Genomic DNA, 25,246 nt, shown 5'->3' on the forward strand with positions numbered 1-25,246 from the left:
TAAGTCAGCACCACCACGTGAGACGGCGCCATTGATGTAAATTCGGTGGTTAGAATAATAGTGCAGTGTTAATATCAGCCATCCAGAAAATTCTCACTGGGTCTTAATACTGTTTTCATGAGAATCTTTCATTGGGATGTTTGGCCAATTCCATTTATGTGGCAGTCGGAGTAGATAATAATTTGTGAAGGAAACCCAGGCATATGATTGATGGGGATAACTCTCAAATCTGCACACATTGGTGCATTAAGTAAGTAATATCTGGACTGCCAACTGCTGCCTGGACTAAGCCTCTACGACTCCTGATATTTCCCAGCAGTTCAACCATCATGAGTGTGTGCCAGTCTCATTCTGCTTAGCTTCCGACATCTGCCGAGTCCGGCCACATTCACGGTGCTTTGGTTGTGGAATTGCCAGCACTGTTTCCGGTGGTTGAAATGTCAAATTTGCTATTCTCTTGGGTTTTTTCGGGCACTATAAGCCTGTTTATTCACACGCGCTCTGGCTTACTCGCCGAGCCGCCTGTCCTTTTCCCCCTTAAGCTGTGGAAAGAAAAACACAATGTGAAATGTTGGTGAACGATGGGAGGATATTTTTTGGATGAAAATTTGTACTTATTCTGGAAGGTTGTGTGGATAAGCGAAGTTTTCTTTTTTTTGCCTTCATGGAAACAGCCCACGTGACAGTGTGAGAGATTATCTTGTATATTCCGTCTTGTGGTATCCGCTCTGAGCTTCCCCTAGGTAAATATTTCTGACATTGGAGACAAAAGTGGCCCGGTGTATAGATACTATTCCCTTGGGTTCTGTTCAGAACTTAATAGGTGCTCGCGAACAATACCTGCTTCAAATTTATGGCTCAATGAAGGATCTTTGCACTGCAATCCCAGCCATCCAGCTTTTGTTGTTGTTGTTGTTTGACTTGCATCCCACTGGGATTTTTTGCACACAGCGTTGGTGTACGGTGCTTTTTTCAGGAATATTTTGCTGGTTTTTTTTTCATGGATTTTCTGTTTGCACAGTCACATAGTCACTTTAAGATGTTTTTCTTGTTCGTGTTTTTTGTTTGTTGTGGTTGCACCCGATTCAAGAGCCGAATGGTTCACGGTTATACCAAAATAAATAAACTGAACTGAAAAGAAACTGTAATGTACATTGCATTTGATGTCTGAAACTCTTGGCCTTGCTTCTGTCAATAGGGGCTAAGGTAAACATTTGATGCAGCATCAGCTGTGGATAGACATCTTAAATAGGTTCGTTCGTTTCTCAGTCCACTTGTCCTGGTGAGGGTTGCGGTGGCAACAGGTTGAGTAGGGCGGTCCAGACCTCCCTTACCCTGGCGACAAACTAGCTCTTCGTTACTATACACTACTACACTGCTATACACTACACTACTATACTTTACACTACTATACACAGACTCTAGCTCTTCCTGGGGAATTCCCAGGCGTTCCCAAGCCAGCTGAGCGACATAGTACCACCAGCGTGTACTGGGCCGTCCCCGGGGTCTTTGCCCAGGTCCAGTCCATCTGAGACCATCCCTCTCCCTGCCATACTGGCATCGCACCCGTCCCTCACTCTTTGTCCTGTGGATGGGGGGCCCACAGGACGGTGCCACGTAGCCATTTCGGGCTGGGCCCTACCGGGTTACGTGGGTCACCCGGCCACCAGGAGCTTGCCGGCAAACACCACCCCATAGGCCTGGCTCCCGGGGTGTGTCCCGGTATCCTTTGTCCGGGCGGGTCTCTTTCTGATTTTTCAAAAGGTGTAATGTATATTTTAAATACAATTAAAAAATATATATTATTTCTTTTGAAATTTTATATTCACTTTCTGTTATAGTCCTTGAAGATAATTTTGCTTCGTGTATTTTCTCTCCTGCTCAAATGCTTTGCATTTCTTGAGAGAAAGAGCATTGTGTTGTTACAGCAGCACTTAGAGGAGAGAATGAGCCACACCTTTTGACGGGAATGACTGAAAAGCAATACCTAGGACGTTTGCCCCATTGTTGGTGATGGAGACATCCAATACACTTTTTTGCCCAACATTTTACTAAATGGGACGCATGCCAACAAGTGAAATGGGTCTAACGTGCAAACACAGTTGTCTGTGATGGACAGTGCTGTATTATACAGGGTGATCTATTTATAGATACCCCACTGAACCCTAATGACCCCTCCTTTCTTATCAATGGCTGTTTGAATATTCGTCAAGCGATGGCTCAGTATCTTCCGTAGGAGTGTGATTAGATTTAGTAAGTGTATTGACATTGTTGGGTGACGTGGACTCTTTGATGTTAGATGTTGGTTTCTCTATAATGTCTCCTCCCTGTTATTTTAGTGTGGTATCTATAAATGGATCCCCCTGTATATGGATCACCGTGCATTTGACATGTGATGTGTGAATAGAGCGCACTGAATAGTGCTGTTTAAACTCCAGTTTGTATCCACATACAGCCTCTTGTAAATCCACTGCTGGATGAAGGACTTCCCATATTGTATCAGTGGTGCTATTTGACCATACCTAACCATGCTGGTCAGTGCTGGTTGCAGGTGTGGTAACCATTGTGCCACGTCTCCAGCACGCACGCACATCCCTGAGCTCTGGTTGTTTTCTTTTAATTAAATAAGTTTTGCAATTCCAATGCAGCAATTGAACCTCTGTCCACAACAATGTAACCTGTGTGGGATTGGCCATTCCAGAAAACTCGCCTCTCATTTTTTTAGAAGTCTGGGAAACAGCTGGCACAAAACGGGTGGAGCCAATGCAGATGTCAGCAGAGAAGCTGGTTGGGCCCATGCACGCTCCACGTTTATTTTCGCTGGTGACGAGAGTGCGGTGAGATGTCTGTCTGCCTGCGTCATTTTTCCGGTGCTGAGAGTGGGCAGCTGGAATTACGTTCACGCGCCGGAAAATGGTGGGGGGGGGGGGGGTTACGTTGAGAAGCACAGAGAGGGGGACGATTGTGCACCGCTGCCGAGAGCCGAGCGCGCGAACACAAAGCGGGAGCTCACGGACGGAGTGGTGTTAAATTAAAGGAAAATTTAGTCCGTCGTTTTTGGCCGGAATTGGTGTTGTCGTTGGAGAAACAACTGTGCACTAGTTGTATGGCTGTGCATGTACTCCGTTTTACCTTAAGCATCCCGAGATGATGATAACAAAACAGTAACTGTGCATTTGCCAGGTCGAGTATGAACGCGAGATGAAATCCTTGGCGCAACAAACACCTGTTGAGATTTACACGTCTATCGAGCAATTGTTTTCACAGCTTTTTACACCTTGAATACTAGGAATTCGCTTTTTTGCCTCTGTGTAGAAAAAAAACCGTTTTTATTTAAACTGTTTAATGGTTATTATTTAGGATGGAATCATGGCGCAGCGGGTTAGCGCGTTGTAGCTTATGAACCCGATTAGCCTAAATTAAATGTCACGGCTAACATCAGTGGCAATTAATATCTGAACTGCTCCGAGGCCTCCTCCCCTCCCCCCAACTTCACCAACCCGCACGAACTAGCGTGGTGACCCAACTGGTGTGGAGAGGAGGCCTTCATCAAGCAGTTGATACACCAAAGGCTCTGCATTTTTATTGTTGTTTTAAAACTATCATGCCTTGGTGTGCGTGTAAAAACAAACATGAGTCAGGAAGCAGTCAAACATGAAGTCAGGAAGCAGTCAAAATCATTATGAGCATTTTAATTATCCTCGTGAATGTTTGCAGTACAGTCATTCCTGTCTCTCTCCCTCTCCCTGTGGACATCTACCCCTCACTCCCTTCTCTCTTGGAAATCAATTCGAAAGAAAACAAACTCCTCTTCTGCAATTAATTTTGATGTAACTTTTTTTACACGTGGCTCCGCACCAGGGAAAGGGAAGTTGAGTCTGTTGCGTTGAAGAGCAGCAGGGGGTGGAGGTGGTGCAAGATGAGTGGAGAAGGGTAGGGAGGCCGGTATGGGAGTCCCCAAGACGGACAGAGCAGAGAGCATGGCTCACGGTGAGCAGCAGCAGGAGTAGTAGGAGAAGGAATGACTGTCGGATGAGAGCGAGTGATGATGATGATTATGACGGAGAGGGGAAGGAAGGGAGGGAGAGAGAATGAGCGAGCAGCGTCTGTTTTCTCGGGGGGAGGGGAGAGGTGCAGAGTGGGGGTGGCCACATACAAGTCACGTGATTTACAGAAGGAGGATTGATCCGATTTTAGAGCGGTGTATAGATGTGCATAACCCCCGCAGAATCCATCATTCCCCCCCACCACCTCGTCCACACGCGGCTCAATGACCTATCATGATTCCGGATCATGATATGGTTCAAGAGGCAATTCTTTATTAACTTTGTGGTAAATGAAAAACCATTAAATATTGCACCAACTTCTGGAACATGAATCAAACTGAATAATCTATTTAAATGATACATATTCACACCTCTTCTTAGCGTTAATCATTGCATTGTGAGTATCCCTTATCTCTAGTTGATGAACCCAAGTTTTATATTACATTTCATAGAATGAATGTTTGAACATAAAATGCTTAAGATATTTTAATATATTTTTAGTTTTCTCGTATTATCTTTATAAACCACTGGAGTATCCCCGACTGTCGCGTGTGGTATCAGCAGAGCTCCGTGGTCTTAAAGAATGTGTCTCGTTGTGGTGGCCGCCTTGCTGTAGCAACATGGGTCTGGTTCACGTTTAGTATCTGCTCAATCACCGCAACAAATAGTGGAACACATCGTGGCCTCATGTCCACTATAAGTCTAGGACGGACAGGTGTCTGTGCGAGTCTAGGGGTCTCTGTGCGAGTATAGGGGTCTTCGTGTGATTCTGTCTCTGTGCGTGGAGTCTAGGGGTCTTTGTGAGTCTAGGGGTCTGTGTAAACTTGTGCCCACTATCTCTCAGGGCCACGAGTGGGATTCACAATTGCTGTCCATTTTTCGTTCTGATTGGTCTCGTTTTTGTACGGTTTAGTTCGCTCCGTTAGCCTCATTGTAATGAGCTTTTCGTTTCCACCAATCCCAAGTAATCGATTCTTGCATGCACGATCGAGGGTGTAAAAATCGATTTTGATCGATGCATTGGCCATTGCATGCCTAATTTTCATTTTCAACCTCTGGCAATTGCTCACTTGTGTCAGCTCATCTTTATCCATGCAGCTAATATATCTACGTGTTTGTGAGCCCAGATAACTTCTCTGAGACTAATTAATTAATTTCAACGAATAAGGAGTCCTTTGGATAAAGAAATAACCTCGATATCACAAGCTCCCAATATGCTTTGCAACCAGGCATAATACTAGAAGTAAGGTATTCCTGTTGAATATCAATAGTCTTGGCACTATGATGTAATATGCCACAGTGCATTGCCAGTGTGTAGGCTGGGTTAGAGTCTCTTTCATACCACTTGCAAGCTGTCGCCATTGCATTCTTGTTTTGCAGCCTAGATTTTTTTTATGCAATTGATGTTTCCCAAGTCTCCTTTCGCAGAAATGTCCAGTGTACGTCAACGAGCTTTCACTTGATTAGGTGAAGGATGCTGAATGCAATTGAAAGGCATTTCTACTCCTGAACAGTTGGCTTTTCCATCAAATTCTATTAAAGGGGTTGAGAAGAATCGATCTTACAGAAACCTGATTGCATCGGTGGTCGCACGGCACGGGGAGCCTGCCTGCCTTCCAGTAGCTTGTGCGTTGGCGTGTTTGAACAGCGTGGACCTCGGATGGACTGGTGACTTGGCACGAGTGCCCCCCCCCCCCCCCCCCCCCGTATGTGCGCCACAAGCAGTCAATCGCTCTTATCGAGATTTCAAAATGCCAGCGGTTGGTGGTTGTTCTGGAGGCGAGAGCAAAACTGTGAGGTGTATTGCAATCCGCATGGTTGCAGATGCAATGAACTTCCTTGTGTGGCCTAAAACGACTCATTCAGAAGTACTCTTTGGTAATTCTGCGTGAAATGGCAGGGCCCCGACCATTTAATCGGCAATTATTCCTGCAAAAAGGCTCCCCCCTCCTGTTGCCGAGCCTTTGTAAACACACGCTGTCGCCTGTTTTTGCGGAGGTGTTCCAAGCAATGCGCGTGTGCCTTCAATCGCGCCACTTTTTTGCCATCGTAAGGAACTCGCGATGCAGGGGGTGTTTCCTTGTGCGATTAACCGACTTAATAAATGGTCAGTAAAGTTTTCAGAATGAAATTCCCAAAAAAATAGTGTTCGGCTCGTGTTCGCTCGATATTCATGCGCTAATGATATAAAATTAATATTGACATTTGGAGGAAACTATCGAAAAATAAAGTAATAATAACAGTGCATCTGGGCACGCTTTCAATATCCTATTTTCTAAACCTTTGACCGGTCCCCACATCCCCATCGAACCAGACTGAAAATATCAATTCTTTGCACTTTTGCTGAACACTTTTTTGATTGTTTAGCTTTCAGACACACATGGATTTCACATTTAAAAGTATCAATTACAACGCCATTGATTTCTTGTGCTTGTACGCGCATGGTAGCGGCATCTCCTAAAAGGCTGCAATTTCTCAGGCATCGGAGGCAAATGGGCTTCGGGGATTACGCTGCAGGCGAGCGTTTAAGAATGTTCTTGATGATTATCTATGGCAAGTTGGTTTTGTATTTGCATCCATTATTTACTTTGGTTTGTGGGGAAGCTAATTGAAACGATTCACCAATAAAGCCCAGGTGCTCTTGAACGTGTTATGATTTTACCGTGAAATGTTGCAATTGTCGATCAGCGCCGTTGAGATTTGGACTGCTCGCACAAATACTTGAGAATAGAATTACAGGGCAGTTTAAAAGTTCTCTGAGAGCATTAAACCCCTGCATTTTTTTCCGCGCACGAGTTTTGCAACGCTGATGTCCCGGCGGTAAACTCTTACAGCCTCATTGGTTTTTCCATCTCTCCTAATGTACTTCCTCTAAGCAAGCCAGTTTCGGATAATCAATATCCTGGTTTTCCTCGCTAGATGATTGCTTAGTGTGCTTTGTTTGGCCTTGCCAGTATCCTGTGCCTCCATTATTGGTTATTTGAAAAATGTTGTGCGAGTCCTGAATCCATTACAAAATAGTAATTTTTACCCCCCCCCCCTACCCAACCCCATGTTTTTGTACAAAGGATGACCTGCTACCAACTTCCCTCTAGCTATCACACGTGTGTCTACACTGGCATTAGTCATGAGCACGTTTGTTCCGGTCTGATGGGAGTTGTCAGCACTAGCCATACTGTTTGTTGCCCGCATTGTCATGAAGAGGCCGTCTCTCAGTGCGCCTTGTCTGGACCCCCCTGCCATCCGAGCTGTCCACTCCCTGCCCCCTGTTCAAGTCCAGGCTCGAGCGCCTTCCTATTTCTCTGCAGCCATTTGATGGATTGCGTCGATCCGCAAAATAAAGATCCCCACTTTGTGTACGGCATTTTCAGGTGTGGTTGCATTTGAGAAATCGCTATATAAATCGCGTTGTATTGCATTGGGGAAAGTCACCAACGATTCGTGTCCATTAGAAATTAGCCCTGTGCAACGTCGGTGGCTTAGGACTTTCACTGATATAATGAATCCCCCTGGAGTGACATCGCAGGACTCCGGGGATGGAATTAGGAAGTCCTCGTCCAGCAGTGGATCGACATTTTATCCTCCAATATTGTCGCTTGTGAGGCATGGCGAGAGATGTCAGGAGAACAATCTTTGTCACTGGCCGTGGTCATTTAAGCCAGCTTTGGGTTCCTAAAACCTTCTGTTCAGAAAAAAGTTTTTTTAAGTTTTTAAATAGTTTTCACTTTGTGTTCAAATCAAATTAGTATTTGTCCTGAACGAAGTTGTAGACTCTGAGCACAGCTTTTATTTTGTCATCCTGAATCCTGCCCGACCTGTTCTCTCCCCTCAGAGTGAACGGCCCTGAAGACAAACCCGCCGAAGATGAGAGACGTCGCCCGCTCGTTGTGAAGACACCCGGCGGCGGCGGCAGCGGCGGCGGCGTCGAGCGCCGTCATGTCGCGCCAGTGACGGCAGGACGCGTCCCCTCGCTCCCTCCCGCTCGCTCCCGAGAGGAGAGAAAAAATCTAAATAAAACCCCAGCCCGTGTCGGCAGCGGCGCCTCCCAGCCGCCGGGAGGGGATCGATCCGAGGCGCGATGTTTCCCTGGCGCAAGTTGTCTTCTCACAAACTGGGCTTCTTCCTGGTCACCTTCGGCTTCATCTGGGGGATGATGCTGCTGCACTTCACGATCCAGCAGCACTCGGCGCACCGGCCCACCAGCGCTGAGCTCCAGGAGCAGATCCTGCAGCTCAGCAAGCAGTACGTGAAGAGGCTTGCCGAGGAGACGCGCAGCACGGTGGACGGGCCCTACGCCGGCACGGCCACAGGATACGGTGAGTGCCGAGTCTGCGGGACCGAATGATTGCACGTGTGCGAGCGCGCGTTTGAGGGCGTTTCCGTCCGTTCGCTATATCAGGGGGTTAGCCGCGGTGCACAGAGGGTAAGCGTGTGCTGTGAGCCTGGCAACCTGGGATCGTCGGTGGAAAGAATCGGAACCACCAGTCGTGGGCCTCCTCTAGGTCGTGGTGTTGTGTGTACACATCACCACAGGGCAGAGTTAGGTGGCTGGATTTGGTGATGGCCACAACGCTCCCTCTAGCGCTGTTCAGGTCTTAATAAGTGTTCGCTAACGGAGCTTGCTACAATGGTCCATGAAGACTATTAGCGGGGCTGTGTCTGTGTGTGAGATTATACCAATATGTTAGTGGCTACGGTTTTCAAAATAACATTTGAATTGTGTGTAATTTGTTGATAATTATCGGCAATGTTATTACATTTGCAGCTAACGATTTTTGCTGACCCGGCCTAGAGTAATGAAAGAAAATGGTATCTGTGCAATAAAGTGAATCACCAATTCCCTGCATTCTTCCATAACAAGCCGAGGCATTGATTCACTATTGAAATTGTTGATGCTAGATCACTCGTGTCGAATCGATTGATTTGCATTTCCTTTGTTGTTGTTTTTTTCCGTGCTCTTTTCCTGCCCAATTAACTGCGAGCGTCAGCAGTGGGCGATCGACTGAAACGGCTGAAAATAGTCACGCGTTGGAATGTTAATGCTGGAGTCGTGACCTTATTAAACGCGAGATGAAGTTCTCCTTTGTTTCCCTTTGTGCCAAAGACTTGAACGTTTTTATTTCCCGTTTTATGCTCGCGTCTTAACGCGCACTTTGCGTACCGTGCGGCGTTTACGGCCCGATGCAAACAGAGTAACGTGTCGTCTGATACGAGTTAGAAAAGTCGCAGACCGAAAGCCCCGTTTTGTCCTCTCGCCGAACGCTTTGAAGTTATTTCCAAACGTCTTGGAATGCCCATTGAACTCTTCCATACAAGGCCATCCGACCGTTGAGAGTGAGAGAAACTGGGCCTGCCCTAGGCAAAGCGATAGCGCTGTCGCTTCGCGTTGAAGGAGATCTGTAAACGTGACGACGATGACGCCGACAGCGATCGTGGGCAGAGCGCCCACCGCGAGCTCGCCTCCGCTCGCGATGACCTCTATAATTGCGAGCTGTAAAACCTTTAGTTTATTTTAATACACAAGCCCCTGCAGGGTGCTCGGTTTAACTTGAGCCATTTTTGTCAACCGCGCTCGCAAAAAAATATATATGATTGCACTCTTTTTTACCCTTTTATCTGGCAACAAAACTGACACCTTTTTTACAAGGAGTCATGTTTGCATTGACCACAATACCTGTGGTCGAAATGCAAACAAAAACATAACTCTGATAAAAGGGTAAAAAAACAATTATCATATTTTGCTACTGGCAAAGGAGGTTCCAAAGGTGTAAATGCTTACCCCGAGCTCTCATACTCTGATGGTGCATTGTCTTTGAGTTGTGCGCCTTTTGGCGTCATCTGGTCCAACACCATGTGAGACGAGGCTCTAAGAAAAGCTGTCTCGGGTGTGGACCAATCAATTTCAAGGACAGTGCATATATTATCAGAGTTATGTTTTTGTTTGCATTCCGACCACAGGTATTATGGTCAATGCAAACATGACTCCTTTTAAAAAAAGGTGTCAGTTTTGTTGCCAGATAAAAGGGTATAAAACCAATTATCATATTTTGCTACTGGCAAAGGAGGTTCCAATGATGATTGCACTCGTTGTCATGTTTATGAAGTGTGCCATTTTGTAAATAGGCGTGTCCTTTATCAGTCGTTGCTTTCTCTACCCACACCCGCGCGCTCTGCCCATCTTCTGGAGCAGCGTGATCGCAGGCTAATTGCTCCCTCTGGGCAATAAGAAGCAGCCGGCTCCCCGTGTCTTCATTCTCTTGTTTCCCTCTCTTTCTCTTGCAGTCAATACCCCTTCCATGAGATGAAATGTCAACCGCTAATCCACACCGAATTAAACTTATTTTCACCTCGGCAAGCATTTAATTATACGGTGCAGTTTAAGATTTAGATGGGGACGGAAATATAAATGTTTGTAAAGAAATCACGCTCGGATTGGTTATACAATTTGGTGCGGAAGAAATCTAGAGCGATTGCGTTTTCACTGGAGTTCAGCCGGTGAAGTTTACCCCTCTGGCTGGTGCACGTTCAAGATTTTGTTTGGGTGCTGTTAAGGAACAAGATGACCCCTTTACAAGTGTTGTGCGCAAATTGCTGCCTCTCGCTCCCTCTGAATCGCTCGCATTCACGTCGCTGCCGTGCCGCCTGCATTCCCCCCTTGCCCGGAAGCCGTCGACTCTTCACTGCCACCCACAAGGGGAAGCAAATTCTACCATGTCGCTTCGATGTGCGTCTACTCCAATTTGTACAGCGTTTAGAGATGGAGGTCGCATTCGTGCGATTCAACAACTCGAAGGGGACGGTATTATATGATTAAGTATGACATTATTACAAGTGTGAATTTTACATGTATGAATAGTGTATCGGTTGGACCGTTGATTCAGTGGTTGGCATAATATACTGCGCTTTGAAACCGGCAACCTGAATGCGATTCCTCGCCACGGCCAATGTCCATGGCGAGAAATATCCGAATTCCGTCTTAAGCACCCATCGTTTCCCCCCCGCCCTCTCGCCCCCTTCCCTATTCCATACTGAGCAGCGTGGTGAAGCATGGTCAAACAATCCCCATGACGGCTTGGCAACGAGAGGCCTTCATTCAACAGTCGATTGACAAAGTCGCTGCGAGTTGTGATTGTGAATAATTGTATGCGTGTGTGTGCGCGCGCCCGCTGTGCAAATTTTTTGTGCCGCGTTGTCTTGAGACGGCAGTGACTATATTTAACGACACAATTTGCCAACGATCATCAGCAGGTGACAACCATAAAATCACTTTTCTGACACCTCCCTGCTCGGGGAAAATCTTGTTGGTAAAATAATTGCCGTCCGGGGCCTGTTGACGTGACGCTGCGAAAGGGAAGAGAACCGAGGGAGCGAGCGCTGGGAAACACTGCTGCCCCTGCGCTGGCCTCTCGCTTGCTCCGCGAGATGCGCCGCCAGGTTATTCATTGTTCTTCGTTATTCTCTACCCTATGCCCTGTTTTGGCTTTGCTTGTGGAGTATAACAGCCTTTGGTGGTGCACGCAATAACACCGGGTCCATGAAAAGGAAAAATAAATATAATAGGCGGCATTGCGGGCAATGGCCCTTGTTCATTATAGATGAAAGCGAGTTGTTGTGTTCATTGTGCTTGTGCACAACTGCCAATGCAGCATCACCATAGGATTTGCTTCAATAGAAGTGTGGTTTCTGGCCATGACAAATATTATTTGTGAATGATATCTGGGTCGGTTCTGGACCTCCCACCAACCTGCACCCGGCCCTTTCTGACCGGCGTGGTAAATTATGAACGAGAGACATATGGCACGAGGAGTCCCATCATCCAGCAGTGGGTTGACAGAGCTGTAAAATTGAAGTATGGCAGCTGTAAAGATGACTGTCACCTCTCCCGCCCTTCCCCAAAGTTTATTATAAACACCTGAGGTTGATCAAATTCGTACCGTGAAGATTTCTGTGCTGGTCCAAATGAAGAACTGGGATCACCGCCATGGGAATGTGGAATTTCCACCGCTGTCTCAGGGTAACGAGTGCTAATGAGCAACACGCAGCCTTCATTTAAGTATAGACACACATCAGACCACTGTAGCGTCAAGTGTCTTGGAAGAGAGGCCTACATGTTGCGTAATAATTTACAGTCCTTGGTGAATTCAACTCCAGATGAAGTCCTTCCCATACTGCATTGGTCATGGGGTTGCCTTGACCATATTTCACCATTTGGCCAGTGGAGGTTTGTGAATTGGGGGGGACCCAAGTCCCAGTTTGTCCGGTCTCTGGTCTCCTAACGCAAGGATGCTAAACACCACGCCGCCGCTAGCCCCGGCTGCATGTGTTTATTATTTTTTTGTTTCAAATACAGGAATAGAACTGCAACGTTGTACATCCACGCACGTAAATAGATTTCACGCATCGGGCTATAAATTGTGCTGTGCCAACCGGAGCTGCAATTCAATCGGAGTTCTTGCTCCCACTCGAGTAAAACCACGGTAAGGGAGCACTCTGCCAGGTGCGGTGTCGGCGATTATTCTACGCCGGCCTAGTGTGTAAAAACTCCGGCCTGCGCGTGAAACAATGCCGGCCTGCGCGTGAAACAACGCCGGCCGTGCCTTGAGCTCTATTTGTGCAGGGCCTTGTGCCTTTTCATTCGTCTTCTCTCTGCAGGTTTTGCACCTTGTTTGTTTTTTTAAATGATTACGCAAACATGCAAGGCATGTGTAGTGTCACAGTAAACATGCAAAGTTGGCTCAACGTTGGATTGTTACTGGGATAGTACTTAATGGCTTTTCTTCTTCAACAGTAATGGGCCAATAGATCCGATTCAATTTATAAATAATTTAGTGTCAACAACGTAGCTTGAGTTTATCAGATTAGACTGCTTGGATTACACGTTTCTCGGAAGAGGTCTAAATAATTTGCAGTTCTTTGTCGGTCCAGTGCTGGATAAATGTCTCCCCAAGCTGTGCTGGCCATGTGGGTTGTTTGACCATACTTCACCTTGCTGGTCAGTGCGGATTGTTGAAGGCGACAACCAACCCTGGTTCGGCTATCCGTGGCTGATGATATCAAACTCATATCCCTGGGTTCATAGTGCAATGCGCTAACCACTTCTCCACCGTTTCCTCCCAATACATTAAACCATATTGTATATTTATTTATTATATTTATAAACTAGTTTCAAATGTACAATGCAGCTAGGTTTGAAATGGCGCATATTTACCATTTCAACAGCGCACAAAGCAGCATTGTCCGAAATGTTTATTCTTCATAGCAGGGATGATGAAACGAGAGCGTGCGAGATGTATCCTGAGCAGGCAAAATAACTGGTTGTTTGTTAGAGTGATTGCAGCGAGTGCAGCGTGTTCAGCGTGTTCCCGATGGCCCCACAGCACGGCCTTCCTTGCCGGGCAGGAGTGTATTACGCGTGCACGCTCCCCTGTAAGCACCGTCCACAGCACGCTTCCTCCCAGCGGAGCCGGAGGAATGTTTAGGCCCACGACAGATTGAATGTGTGATAGATTCAAGTGCTGCAATTGTATTCTGGCAGATGCGCTTTGAAAACGTATTACTGCTGTGCCACTTACAACTTGGTACGATTTGCATACAACATGTGGGAATGAAAAAAGTAGTTGATTACAAATACAATTGTGAGTTTAAGAATATACATTAATCGATCAACTCATGGGTCATCATACTGAAGTCTTCTACAATATAGTCAAAAGCAGGGCTGGATTCCTCACGGAATATTGTCCGGGCTGCTGATGGACTGGAATAGGTGGCTTGTGAGTAGTAGAAACAACCGTGGCCCGTCCCCAACATGATTCCATAATTCTGATTCCATCACGAATCGTATTTGATTCTTGGAACGGAGTCATGATTGCAGGTAAGGGGTCGTGAGATGTCCCCATAACCTCTTAGAGAGTCTCCTAACAGCCTTCTTAATAGGTTTCTCTCCACTGCCACATCACCTAATACATCAAACTATGGTCTGTGCGGTTTGGAATAAGAATACTGTTATTGTGTGTGTGCCTGATTGAATCTGGGGAGTGGAAGTGTAGTGGTTAGTGTGCTGCGGTACGAACCCAGTGACTTGAATTCGATTCCCGCTTAGAACCATTAACAGTGGTGACTGTTTGAACTGGTTCTAGGCCTCTCCTAGGTCGACTGAGCCTTAATTGAGTATCTGACGCAGTTTGTATACATTAGTGGGGAGACAATGGCAGCTGGGCATAGTGCTGGTCACCTACCCCGTCATATGCCTTATTGGCTTTCATCGGTGCTAGCTCACAGAGCATGCCCCCACAGGCTATAAAGGCTATAAAGGAGGATCTTTGTGTTTGCCCGATTGAGTGTATGTGAATGCACCATCCTTGTTTTTCCATGCCAGGTGCGCACATGTGGATGCTTTGGCACCAGAGGTCGAACCATGCTCCGGGTTCATAGATTAATGCAATGTTCTAATCTCTCCTGATGCATGCATTGAATCCAGGGTGTAAAGAATAATGTGTTCTTATCAATGCATATGCCTCGTATGTCTTGGATTCACACCACAGCAATGTTAACAAAGAACCAAGTCTCGAGTCGAATCGCGACCTTGAAACGCACCATTTTGTCAGATAGCGAGCAATTTAAAATCCTTCCATCCATGCTCCTCACATGTAGCGAGTTCACATTGCTCCCCCGTCCCCCCGCGGCCGCTCGAGACGTTTATCAATTCGCCGTGGTGTTAAAACAAGAATCGGATCTCGATGTTGAATTGTGACAATTTGTTGGGAGTTCAATTGTTCCAGCGCTTGCTACTCACAACGCTGCCGTGCGATCACCAGCCCGTGCGTACGCATATAAATTCTCGCTTAACCAATTAGTGCGAGTGTTTACTTGGCACTTCTGAAGTGCGATGTATACATCGACGACGTTCAGTCAAGCAATTGTTAATTGGTATTCCACACATGCCAAGAAAGTTGTTTAAACTAAAACCGTAATTGAATAACTTTTTTATTTTTTTGCTTAATGATAAATGTTAGGGGGAAGTATCTCGCATTCAATACCATGCCATCGAGTACATCGCTAAACGAATGGAAGTGTTTCTAATTAGGATTCGTATTTTTTTTTAATTCCTGAGGTACGCCCAGGATTACATTGGGAAACGGAAAGAGGAAGACGATGGATTAGAGAGCGCACACAGTATCGCCTCGTTATTCCTGGACTCACCATCCAGTGTCCCATCGTTATTCCCGGACTCGCCATCCAGTATCGCCTCGTTATTCCTGGACTCACCATCCAGTGTCCCCTCGTTATTCCCGGACTCGCCATCCAGTATCCCATCGTTATTCCCGGACTCGCCATCCAGTATCGCCTCGTTATTCCCGGACTCGCCATTTCCGGACTCGCCATCCAGTGTCCCCTCGTTATTCCCGGACTCGCCATCTAGTATTCTCTCATTATTCCCGGACTCGCCATCCAGTATCCCCTCGTTATTCCCGGACTCGCCATCCAGTGTCCCCTCGTTATTCCTGGACTCACCATCCGCGATTTTGGCTATCCGCAAATGGCATCTGCAACTCTACACGACTGCATCGAGAGAGAGAGTGACGAGAGGGAATGTAATGCGAGAAAGTGATGAGAGGGAAGGCTAAGTGGCGTATTTGTTTAAGGTACTTTATTCAAATATCATTGTCCGTGAATTTTGCTGTTAATGAGCATCTCCGGAACGTATCCCTCGACGCGAATATTGAGGGAATACCGCACACAGTCTCATTAATGACACAACGTTCATAACATAAAGAGAAGTCCCCCCGGATGATCTAGAATGATGAGCGAGCGAGCTGCAGCCGAGGAGGTGGAGCGATGGATCCGGCTCGTGTGCAGCTGTGCTCTAAGATGGTTTGTTAAATCGTTGAAGGTGGAGACTACTGGAGGAGGCCTTCATTAAGCGGTGGATTGATCATGGCTGATGATGATGATGATGATCACAATTCTCTATGAGGTTTGTCAGTTTTCCTGTTGTTGATTTGAGTCATCCTAATACATTTCCGTACATAAGAACTTTAAATTATAACGCAGGGTTAAGTTTGTCTTTAGTGCCTAGACATGCATACCTATAACAATTAGTATACATCACACGTTTCCCCTCTGTCTGTGTGTACACATGTTATTATTTTTAAAGCTAACAAAATACTTTCTAAGCAACAGAGATTCAGAAGCATAAAAATGCCTTCTTGCAATGAACACAATTTATGGCACTCAGACTGTATGTTACGACCACGATTCATGTAATATTCAACGTGGGGTGCAAATATCCATGGCGTGAGTGCTCAAAGGCCTCATTTGCTGTATGGATGTGACCTCGTGCTTATGACGGTTATGTGCAATCACGTGTGTGCCTCATGTTGGGAAATTATCTTCGTTCAAGCTGTTGCCATTTAATATCGGCCCTGCGATGCTGTCAAGCTGAACGCCTGAGCACAGCGGAACAAAGGAGCAAAGAGTGTCCGAGGCGAGACAAAGATCTCGTGCCCCGTTTCTCGAGGTGAACAAGCAGGTGCTGGGACCGCTGAAGGCTCGATCCAAGCTACGTCGAGCGGTGCGCGTGGTGCGGTTTCATTGGCTGCTCATGAGCATGGGGTCAATTCGTGCTCAATCTTGGTGGGAAAGCGATCGCTGTTATCTGCTGCCTGTTCTTTTTCACGAAACAATTGACAAACCTGCATCTCATCCAACATGTCAACGGGGCTGGCCACGTTACGGGCTATGGTGCGTGTGGGAGATCAAGTAGACGTGTCCATGCAGTTTCGCTCCGTGCCTGCTTACGTGACCATCCTCTGTCAAGCGTACGTGTTTTAAAGTGAATGTACAATCCTATCGCACCGAAGGGGAAGTTGGTGAGCGATGTGTTGATGTTGATGTCGAGTTTGCGGAGGCATTCTGTTGGTTAGTTCCAATCCTTGAGCTGTGGCTATCTACCGCAGTTTATCCGTTTCGTACAAGAGGATAGGATCAGGACCATTACACACAGCAGGTAACGTACAAGCTCGCCTCTGAGACAGGAGCAAAAAGCTAAGTCGAAGGTGTTGCATGGGTCGGTGGTATCAAGCGAAGTACAGATTGGGAAGATAATGCAGGAAAGGGAGGCAAGAGGAGGAATCGACTCGGGAAAATAATTGAGCAGAATTCCGTAATGTTTGTACAGTCGGTGGCAAATTAAGAAATACATGGAAACTCCCAAGTGCCAGATAGGGAACTTGGTTCTTGTCCAGAGCCACAGCCGGATTTCGTAGTGTGCGTGCGTGGGTGCGTGTGTGAATCGACGGGGCCGCGAGGGCTGCCAGCTACGGCTGCCAACGTCGCACAGACGGTGGCAGCCCCAGCACAAAGGGACGGGGCCCGCCTGGGCTCCTAGGGCATCGGTGGCGGCCGGGTTTAACCGCGGCGGAGGCGACAGCGAGCAGGGGGTGGCGGGGGCACGCGTGGATGCGTCGCAGGCCACTGAGGACTCGATGGGTTCCATTACCTTGAGCACTTGAATGTATCCAGGTGCGTGGGTGGCTGTGAGGAGCATTGGCACAGTGGTTTACATACTACGCTCTGAAACTGGGTTACCCCAATTCGAATCCCAGCCACGGCTATCACCAGTGGCGAGTGATACCTGAACCGGTCGTTTGCCATGCGAGGTTATGTTATTGTGCTGCTTGTAATTTAATGTCATTATTGTTGACTAGGACAAACGCTTTTTGTCATGGAATCCATGCATGTGCATTATTTTCTTTCATTGTAACTTTTACAGTAGCGAGTATAATTTACTTTCTTATCCTCGGAATGCTTCTGCGAGCGAGCCTGCTCTTTGAAACAAAAGGACGCTTGTGTTGTGAGGAATATAGACACACTTCAATGGTTCATCTTTTGGGTTCAATTATTTATTTGTATGCCTATTTAACAGATATTAAAATCGTAAAGCGTGATCGGTACTGGAGATCTCTCGCGATGCACATCACTTGAGTTTCTTTCATTTCCCAGCAACCGGGGATATTGTTCTGAATAAAACATGTGCTCATGCCATTATCATGCTGGTGGCTTTTGAGAAACAAATCGTGGGTATTTACATTCTGGCGGACATGCTGACGAAAAATATTTGTTTTTCGTTTTCAGTCACAATAAATACGACGTTCGGGTAATATGTAAACCATTATTTAGAGTCATCTAACAAACCTTTGGTCAATCCTCTACTGTATGAAGACCATGCTGGTCAGCGTGGATTCGTGACATGGCGAGTAGTGAGAGGCAGTCCCTCAGACTCTCCGATATCGCTCCCAGCAGGGTGTTGTCGGCAGCCAGCAATCAAAGGGAAGTAGTTTAACACGAAGGTTTTCGCGACCAATATCATCCATAATAGAGGTTTTTGGGTTAGATCGCATAAATATATAAATGTGTTGTTCAAATCCGCCACCACCCGACACAGTCAACTAGTAAGGGTTGTCACGTAAACAGAACGTGGCCAATTCGTCACTAGTACAGCACTAACCCGTGTGTTGGAGAGCCAAGCCACAACATTTACCATCTGAGCACGACGTTTCGCCAGTAATTACAACTAGCTTCATCAGGCGACAGCCAGATGTGTGTAGAAGTCTTACTGTTTCGTTCCTTATGTAGATGTGGTGACCACGCTTCTGCGCTCTTGCACAATGTGAGGGGGGCGATTACTGAGGCAAAGTACATGATGCATGTGCATTATGCGAGCCCTTTGAACTTGTCCTTCCTGTCCATTGTGTTTATTAAAATAGCCCTACCAACGGTAATATAAGGAACTAAACAGTTGGACTTCTCAACTCTGGCTGTCGCCTGATGAAGCTAGTTTTAATTACTGTCGAAACGTCGTGCTCAGATGGTAAATGTTGTGGCTTGGCTCTCCAACACACCGGTTAGCGCTGTACTAGTGACGAATTGGCCACGTTCTGTTTACGTGACACACCTTACTAGTTGGCTGTGTCGGGTGGTGGCGGGTTTAAACGACACAACATTTATATATTTACGTGATCTAACCCTCCCAAAAACCTCTTATGGACAAATGAAAGTAGTCTGCTTCGTCGTGCAGTGCGGTGGAGCTTTTGCACTGGTGCTCCGTTGCTGTCATTCTGCATTCTGCTTGAGACAACATCCACAGGGGTGACTCTGCTGTAAATGTATCGTGCTATGTTGGTGTGCATGCGCAGTGTATCATATTCATACCTGTCAACCCTATATCAGTGCTTACCTTATTACATTCATCCTATAAAGTCCCCATCACGAAGGGAGAAACACGAACAAATATACAAAACAAATATTTGCCCATAGTGAAACGGCTTCATGCCGTATGGACCTGAAAACTAAATTTTTCTGTACAAGAATACGGGTAAACCATATGGGTAGACAGGTATGCATATTGAGTCCATTGTAGGTGTATAGTGATCAATCTGTCCAAACTTAGTCTAACAATAACTGGTGCATGCACTCACTTGAGCTTGTAAGATTCGGTTACGTGATTCATGCAAATCATACGCAAAAGTCACCCTGGTTTTCATGGCACAAACGACACCGTTACGAGACACCTAATACTAAGCAAACTGTTCAAATGACACCAAAGCAAATATATATTTTTTAAATATTTTTTCTTGAATGTAATCCCTTCCCTGAGTCTTGACAGCTCATCGCATCCTACTCTACACATTCCTCGCATGCAAGTTGTGAGCGACACGTGGTTTTCCCATGGTCATTGTCAGTCATGTTCAATCCGCTGCTGGATGAAGGCCTCCCGACATTGTCCGTCGTGCCACCTCTCTCTGTGGTCATCCTCTCGGGCGCCTCCCCGTTTCCTCTCTGCGCTACGATCCCAGCGGCCCGTTTGCTGGCCGTGGTGCACAAAACCATCGCCATTTGACCTCAGGACTTGACCTGGGGTTTGCTCTGGGTTGGCTCGACCTCCGATGCCCTCCCGGCGCAGTGTGGTCACCATCGGGAGTGGAGCCGTGAAGGTTGCATGAGGGATCGTTGTATGTAGAGCGAAACTTCTCTTATCCACTCACTTTAACCGCCTTTCCTTTTATCTGCGTCCCCTGCATTGACCAATGGAGCTTCCTTATTGCCTCCGAGTCGATCATTAACACCCGTTGCTTTCACTCTGATTATAAGCAGCGCATTGCCAATAATCGCGGATAATAGGATCCCCCTCCCCCCATCATGATGATGTCTACTCTGTAAGACCGGACAAGTAAGAACCAACAGATGAGGGGATAAAAACGACGAGAGGGGAGCGGTGGCGGGGGGGGTGAGCGGTATTATGACAATTCATTACATTTCTGGAGGTGGGGGCTGAATAAAAAAAACTAATAATTTAACGTGTGAATGCAGTTTCATAATTTTTATATACTCAAAGACAAACACCCCCCATGTAGCCTTTACCAGACCGCTGGGCCAAGGTGCTGTGCGACAAAGGCCGGCACGGATCACGAGCAGGTTAGGTGGTCAGCACCTCGCCCGGACGCCTTTGTATCCCTCGTGGCAATGTTTACACATCACACCAGTTACTCATTTTAATGCTGAGGTGTTGAGGCGTTACCTCGGGCAGGCCCGGGACCGGTTCAGAAAATCACCACTGCTGTTGAGTGTGCGCACGAACACGCGTCTTGCTATGAGGATTGCGCGTCCTTTGCCGTCGGCACGGATCTATCCCTGGGAACGATTGTGAAGACGGAAATGAGAGCCCCCCCCCCTTCTCCAGATGGTACATTACCCCCGTGGGTGCGATCACAACTGCACACCTGCCATTTCGCGCAGCAAGGTGTGCGGTCGCGTTTGCCGTTTAATATTGCAGCCTGCGAGCTTTGGCAGGAGTAATAATAACAACCAATAATAATAATGCTGTTAATTTGGTTATCCCCTTCCCTTGTCATCGTCTCTACCTTTAAATAACTTCCCCATACCCCTTTTGCTGGGACCCCTTCTGGGGTCGGGTGTCCGCCCCTCCCCCCGTTTTTCTATCCCCTTGCTTTTCGAAACAGGTTTGGTTCATGTTGATGGTGTGTACGTGCGTCACAACGTGACGTACAAACAGGCCACCGCGCATTGCCTCAATAAAATAAAATTTTAAAAAATGCTCTTTGACTTACGGAAAGCCTCGCCTCGTTGTTCAGTGGGGTCCTTCGTTGGGATGTTTGGATAATTAATTACGCGAATGAGTGATATTTGCTTTTGTGGGAGAACATTGGAGTATCCGTAGAGAACTTGTCCTGGAGGAGATTACGCTCAAAGCTCTGCAGATTCAAGACCCAGGGCGCTTGCTTCTCCTGGCCACCTCGCAGCCCAAGCCTGCATCAGCTGGTATTCCTCGGCAGTCTCCCAGCCAACTATGAAGCAGGCTCGCACCTCTGCTTAGCTTCTGAGATCTGATCAAATGGGGATGCTTCCATGGCGATTAGGTGGTGTATCCTTGGCCGTATCGAGCACGGAGCCAATATCGCTGAGCCCCTGCATCCAAATCCAGGCTGCAAACAACCTCCTCCACCTGTGATTTAAAACGGGTTTATCAATTGTAACTCGGCAGGTGTGGTTTTGTGGGTTATGCAAATTTTATTATTTAAGTTTTTTTAATGTGATTCTTTATGCATTAACATTCAAGTTTATTTCTTGCACTTATTTGTTTAAGCGGGTGAAATCCCGAGAGTCGTGCTGTGAGCGTACGTTGCGAACGGACGAGCGCACGATTTTGTGTTATCCTGCCGAAATGGATGGCGAAGCTGCATATCTCCATGGCGATCGTTATTTAATGGGGAATCGAGACGCGTCAACTGGAATCAATAGGTGTAACGCTTTAAACGGTTGAATATGCATTTACCAGCACTTTAATTACTGGGCGTGTAGCTGTGCATCGATTCGTCGATTTAAAATCGATTCTTGCACTTGATGTACGCGCTTCAAATTTTACGTGTAAGGATTAATTATTCGTGGTTTGTATATGTTGTGTACCCTTGGCTCATGTGACCCCTGCAGCCACTAGGATTGACTTGCTACACAATGGCACAACAATCGCCCTTGAGCTGACTGAAATTCTCAGGCCTGAAACTTGACAATTCAACGAATTTCCGGGAGAGCGAATCATTGAGTGCCTCGTAATTTAGTTTTAAATTAGCAAAGTTTTGTGTTGCTTATGAGCGCAAAGGGCAAACACATGTTGTAAGTGGATACATGGATGTACAGCTTGATCTCGGCGGAATTTGACACTCGTTTTTAGAGGCTTGTGAACACAAAACTTGTCAAGTGTGTGCATGCGTGCATGTCTACACACACGCACGCATGGGGTGCATGCGTGCGTGTAAAACATGTTGTCTGAGATGTGTCTTGCACAGACATGTTGGCGGTAATGCAAGAGGAGCCGATGCACAATACCCGGCTCGTTGGGCATGAAGCGGAATGTCCAGTTCTTCAGCTGTGAAACGCCCAGTGACCACCACCACTCCTTACATCATCCTCCCTCTCCGCTTCTCCCTCCTTCCCCGCCACGGCCCCTCCCGCCGGTCTCCTGCGCCTCCATCCTCCTCCCCCGTCCTCCTATCCATCTCTCCATTTCTCAACTTGGGCTGGCCTTGGCTGCCCGACTTAGGGTTGCCTAGTAACCTTCGGGCCTGGCTGAAGGGAACCTTTCTTCTGATCTCTCACGGTGGTGGCGGCGAGCCTGCGCGCGTCTGCCCCTCCGTGCGCCGAATACGCGCTCCGCATAGGAATGCCGAGCACCGCCCCGCTCGCTGCCGCCGTGCGCGGCAGGCAGAGCCCCCGCCGGTTGGGAAAGGCGAGCGGGCGACCGGACGCGCGACCGAGAGTCGTTCGCCACCCACGCTAGGAAACGAAGCGTTGGCCGTCTTGTACGAGTCGATGGTCCGTCACGTGCCGGTTGCTTGCTTCGCCGAACAGAGAGCCAAGGCTGCACGTGACATCGGTACGGCCGTAGAGAGGCCAATGCAGCACATTACAGAGGAGAGTTCAGCTGCCTTGCTGGCCAAAGTGACCATGAGGCCTGTAACCAGTCGGTCCATTAGTTTATTTTGGGTAATGCCCATTGAGCTGAGCTCTGTTCAGTGGCGACCCATTTACTATATTTTCCTGGTCGCTGGTAAATTGGAGTAGGCACGTGACTAGTAGCACAGCAATAGGTATACTTGATGTTGTGTGCCGGGTGCATTTTACAGGTTGCCGAAGCGGGACAGATCTAGATGAAAAAAAAATTGATGATGCTGCTGCTGCGTTGATAGTGGTGCACAAGCAAAAATAACAAAAAATAGTCTCCACTGAAACCAAGTGGCCTTAAAAATAATGATATATAATAGGTGACGTTTTGGGCAATGGCCCTTTTTCATGGCGCATAAAACTAACTTGATTTTATGTGCTGTGGAGAAAGGGCCGTTGCTCAAAGTGTCACCTGTCACATGCTTTGACGTGAAGCCCCCTGCATATACCGATCCATCCCCCTCGTAATTCCACCAACTTTTACGATTCAGAGGTCGTTACTTTTCGATCCAGGAGTCCGTAATATTTTTTTCGATTGTGGAGAATGTAGCGCCCACTATTCGCTGCAGGGGTCGTGTGAACGAATTTACGTGCAACATGTATGAATGGGAAAGAGCCGATTCTTAACTGCCCACGATTCGACGTTTACGTCGGTAGCCTCGGATCGGTCCTTCCTTGACGAATCAACGATGCGTGGTTACGTTTCTGTTCGACATGCAGGGGGCGTACGGTGAAACAGATGGCAGTGGAGAGATATTTGAGGTTGTCACACTTGACTAGATGCATTCGAATGCAGGCACAGAGAATAATTGTGAGTGTGAGCCAAAGAGCCATTCGTGTTTGTGTATGAGATTGCCAAATCAAACAGAGCAAAACAATATTCATACACGGGTAGATGGAGAGTACATTTCCACACACACACACATGCATGCAAATTTTTTTGCCCAGCAGTAGCAGCAGCAGCTGTTTGAGTTTCACCTCTGCTTCGTTTCTATTCATATATTCTGGGGATGGCTTCAGTGTGGGCGGGAAAGTGTGAGTTCAAAAAGTAAATATATGTCGTTTGTTTACTCGGGAGAGTCTAATGTCACTCACGGGATATTTTTTTTCAGGAAGGGCCCTGCTTGGATCATTGGGATAATGCCTTCTGGATATTTTTCCACGTGGGGAAGCTGGAGTAGCCAGCCATGACCTGATACTCACGGTGCGGCATACGGGCATACGGAGTCGATCAGCGGCACCCTGCACTGTGAACCGGGCCCACCCGGGTTCAATTCCTGCCCACGGATAACAATGAGTGGCTAATATGGGTGGCAAGTGATGTCAAAACACCTCCTCGGTACCACGGTGGACATCAGCAGAGAGTGAGATCTGAGGGAGTCCTCTTCACCCCCCCTGCCCCGACCTGCAATGATCAATGTGGTGAAGTGTGGTCGAGCGAATGACTCCAACAGTGGATTTTATATGAAGGTGTAATCCTTAAAATCCACTCAGATAGGACTGCAACCCACTTGCTGCGCTGTCGACCGGCCACAAAGTAACTGTGTAGGTTGAGGACATCACAAAATGCCTTGTGGGTTATCCTGTGGCTATCGGCATGATCAGAGATTTAGCCTTTAGTTCATTTACACAGGAGAGCAGTAAACACCTCATTATTCTAGATGGTTAAAGTACAAACATCAAAAATGCTAGTTCTGATTAATTAGAATGGAAGTTTGTTCACGAGGGATGGCGGCTAATCCTTTTCTCCACTTTTAAACGCGCTTGCGTCGAATTATTTTAGCACACTCGTGGACCAATAATTGACTCAAGAGAGGGCATCTGCTTGCCAGCTCTTCTGGGCGAGTGGTTTAAGTGCAACTGTGGATGCAAGCGAGTGTGGATGGATGAGTGACCCTGCGGGATGCACTTAGAAGTCTGGTCACAGGCCATTCCCTTCCTACTCCTGGCGGTGGAACAGTGGTGTTTGTGGAATAGCCCCTACGGCCTGGATGTATTTTTACATGGCCTGTTTGTACCAGCCCCATCGCTCCTTCTCTTCTGCTGCTGTCAAAAATCGATGCCTTGAACATGGGGAAATTTTCATTCTGGATTCAAGTAGGTGTGCGGTCAGCTGGCTCTTGCCCTATGTAGATGCGGAACACTCTTCTCCTGACCAATGCTTTAACTATCCTTGTTAATGT

The 25,246-nt window shown here is 47.2% G+C and overlaps 1 protein-coding gene across 3 annotated transcripts in view; it reads left to right on the plus strand.

The window, feature by feature from the left end:
* Positions 1-25,246, plus strand: part of MGAT5 (alpha-1,6-mannosylglycoprotein 6-beta-N-acetylglucosaminyltransferase) — a 103,092-nt gene that overhangs the window by 15,890 nt on the left and 61,956 nt on the right. For all 3 annotated transcript variants that reach the window (XM_076060335.1, XM_032944519.2, XM_032944509.2), the window contains exon 2: positions 7,879-8,362. In XM_076060335.1, coding sequence (XP_075916450.1) covers positions 8,125-8,362 — 238 coding nt within the window. In that variant the 5' untranslated portion in view covers positions 7,879-8,124. The remainder of the gene's footprint in view (positions 1-7,878; positions 8,363-25,246) is intronic.

This window comes from Petromyzon marinus, chromosome 4, assembly GCF_048934315.1.
Source record: "Petromyzon marinus isolate PM22_M1 ecotype Great Lakes invasive population chromosome 4, UKy_Petmar_22M1.pri1.0, whole genome shotgun sequence".
Lineage (NCBI taxonomy): Eukaryota > Metazoa > Chordata > Hyperoartia > Petromyzontiformes > Petromyzontidae > Petromyzon > Petromyzon marinus.